At 35.2% G+C, this 2,826-nt stretch overlaps 1 protein-coding gene across 1 annotated transcript; it reads right to left on the bottom strand.

Annotated features, from left to right (window-relative positions):
- Positions 1-962: 962 nt before the first annotated feature.
- On the bottom strand, positions 963-2,456 carry LOC107925004 (protein DOG1-like 4). The gene has a single exon (XM_016855578.2). The coding sequence runs from the start codon at positions 1,966-1,968 to the stop codon at positions 1,207-1,209; it is 762 nt and encodes a 253-aa protein (XP_016711067.2). The 5' UTR covers positions 1,969-2,456; the 3' UTR covers positions 963-1,206.
- Positions 2,457-2,826: the final 370 nt, after the last annotated feature.

Here is a 2,826-nt window from a genome sequence, read left to right as displayed (position 1 = left end):
TGTTATGATACTAATCATTATTAACCTAGTGACTCGCTAGTCTGTCGGGTCTTGACTCACATTCTGTGTAGGTTTGTACATTTGTAGTATGGGCGAGCCCAATATGAAGACGCGTAATATATGTAATATGGGTTCATCTATATATGATACAAATCTGGTGTATGTGAACCCATTTTAAGTATACGCATGTTAACTATAAAATATGGTACGTATCATCATGCATGAAAACGTACTTAGTATTTCACATCTACAAACAATGACCATATCATATAAATATACAACATTAATCCATTTAAAAGGATATAAAAAAAACACTCAACATATTTATATTTAAATTGAGATAATTATTCATAAACCTTTTTAAAAAATAGAAAAAATAATCTTAAAGTAACACACCTCTTGATATTATATATAAATCAGAATTAAGTTCAATTCTTTAAATTCATTTTGATTTAAAACAATTGCAAATATTTTGTACAACACTTTCCAACAATGCTCTTCTGTATTAGATCGTATACCGACTGCATCATCAAGTTATAAATATTACTATCAAAATAACATTGACACCGCCGGAGGGGATTGATTTGGAAAAGCTTTTAACAAAGGAATCTACTATGCTCATTCATACTATTCCTATATTTGGCTAAGGTGAGCTATATGCTAAATGGGCGTGGGTTGAATTAGCTTAGCCATAGTACAGAAGCTTGTGTTTTTTTGCATGTATTGGAATAGCTTTTTGGATTATCCGATGTTTTCATGTCGTCTTAGCCTAAAATGCCATGAATTTTGCTTCACCGGTTCTTATATTCGATGTAATCTAGATATCTTTTTTTTCTGCTTTAACCAATTTTGAGGTTATATCAGTTTCAGGCTTGTCGGCAAATTGACATGCAGCCCTAAAAAGGAACACTTCAATCTCTAACAACGTGTCCATAGATGCAACACATACATATATATGTATATTTGTTGTTCAAGTTTTATGCAAATTGAAAATTGCGAAAAAGGAGGAGCAAAATTTAAAGCTGTGAGACTGACAAACCAGACAGACTCTAAAGAAAAAAAAAAAACCAACATTTCAACCTCGATGTAACGAGTAAAATCACCTACATCTGGTTACATGTGAACCTATATTAACATTGCTAGTATGGCGCATGCATTTAGCTCTGCCTACTTTGTCTGCCGCCGGCCATGCTCGCTGTTGGAGCCTTAAAAAATGACATTGTTGTGTAGTTCTCCTAATTTTATCGGATTCGTACCCTTTTGGTTATCCCTGTTTTGGCCCCATTTCCTGATCTGAATCTGAAGCATGCAGGTCCCAGCCAAGAAATCCAGTGACTGTGTTGGATTCAATACATCCAAAACACCTTTCAAGGCCTTGAGTCTCACACAATCGGCAGCCTTCATCACCCTTTCTAGCCCTGCAAGTACACCCTTCAGCGCCACTTCAACTAAACCCTCCACCTGATGATTCCCCACCACCACCACCAGCTCCTCATTCCTTATCCGGCTCGCCGTACGAACCAACTCAACCACTTTCCGATCAGCCATTGCCACTTGTTGCCTCTCCATTTCCCTTTCCACTTTCTCTTCTTCCAACTTTATCTTCACCCTCAACTGTTCTATCTTTCTCACTTGCTCCTCCGTCAACTCAGCCACACTCTTCCTCCTCATTGACTCAACTACACCGAATATCATAGACGGTTTCCAACCGGTTAACCATGAATAAGCATTCTCTAACTTACTTAACCAAACCGGACAATAAAACACAAGCACATCTTCATGTGCAGCTGCCCATTTAACAGTGTAATATTCTTTATAATGAGCAGTCAGTTTCGAAACCAAAGTTTGCTGCTCATTTTCACTTAAACCTTCCCTAGACACCCTTACTAACTGCTGTAAATACCCATCAAGTTGACATATCCACTTATCAAAAAACTCCGAGAACCGTTCACCGACCGGACTCTTCATTTCTAATAGAGATGATAATAGTATAATACAAACTCAAAGTGACAGTAAAAAAACACAGATGGCTAATGATATAAGGGGGATGACATGGGTGGACTGTGTGTCAATTTACACTGAGCTTTTTAAAAAAACTAATAATGGGGGTGGGATTCAATTCAAGCTTTGACTAAGGTAGCTTGAAGGGGGGTTGAAGAGTCATGCATGCGTATCACCAGCTGGTGCTGATGTTGTTGTGTGGATAAACGTGTCGACATGGGAAACAATCTTGGTTCAACGTGGAACTCATTCACGCTTGTTTTCACCCTCCCCTTCACATTTTTGCATACGGGCTTTTTTCTTTCTTTCTTTTTTTTGGTGCTTAGATGAGAAAAATCTTCGTTTATCACCAGCTAGCTTTGTTTGTTTGTTTGTTTTTCCTTTTTTGGTGCTTCCATGCTTGGTTTCTGGAAACGAGGAAATCATTTCTCCATGCCAAAACACGTTCATCTACCAATTGCTTCACCATTTTTTTTCAAGCATTTTTATTTTTATCATAAGAAAAATGGTGTTAATTAATGGGTGAGTTTACTGTGATTATATTGATTGTTTCCTTTAATTTTAAAAGACATACAAAAATAAAATAATTTATATTTTTTTAATTTTAAAAGATATATAAAATAAAATAATTTATATTTGTATAATTTTATATCATCATTTATTCATTGATATTGTATAAATTATATTAATAGACCAAATATTGAAAAATATATATCAGTTTTTTTAATTTCCTCTTTAAATTGCAGGTTTAGTCTCGTAAACCATGCGACTTTAGATAATTTTTTGCTTTAAATATGCTTAAGATAATTTATCTTTCGTAAAGTG

This window comes from Gossypium hirsutum, chromosome A10, assembly GCF_007990345.1.
Source record: "Gossypium hirsutum isolate 1008001.06 chromosome A10, Gossypium_hirsutum_v2.1, whole genome shotgun sequence".
Taxonomy (NCBI): Eukaryota; Viridiplantae; Streptophyta; class Magnoliopsida; order Malvales; family Malvaceae; genus Gossypium; species Gossypium hirsutum.
Note: the sequence above shows the minus strand (reverse complement) of the source record. Positions and strands in the feature narration are given on the sequence as shown.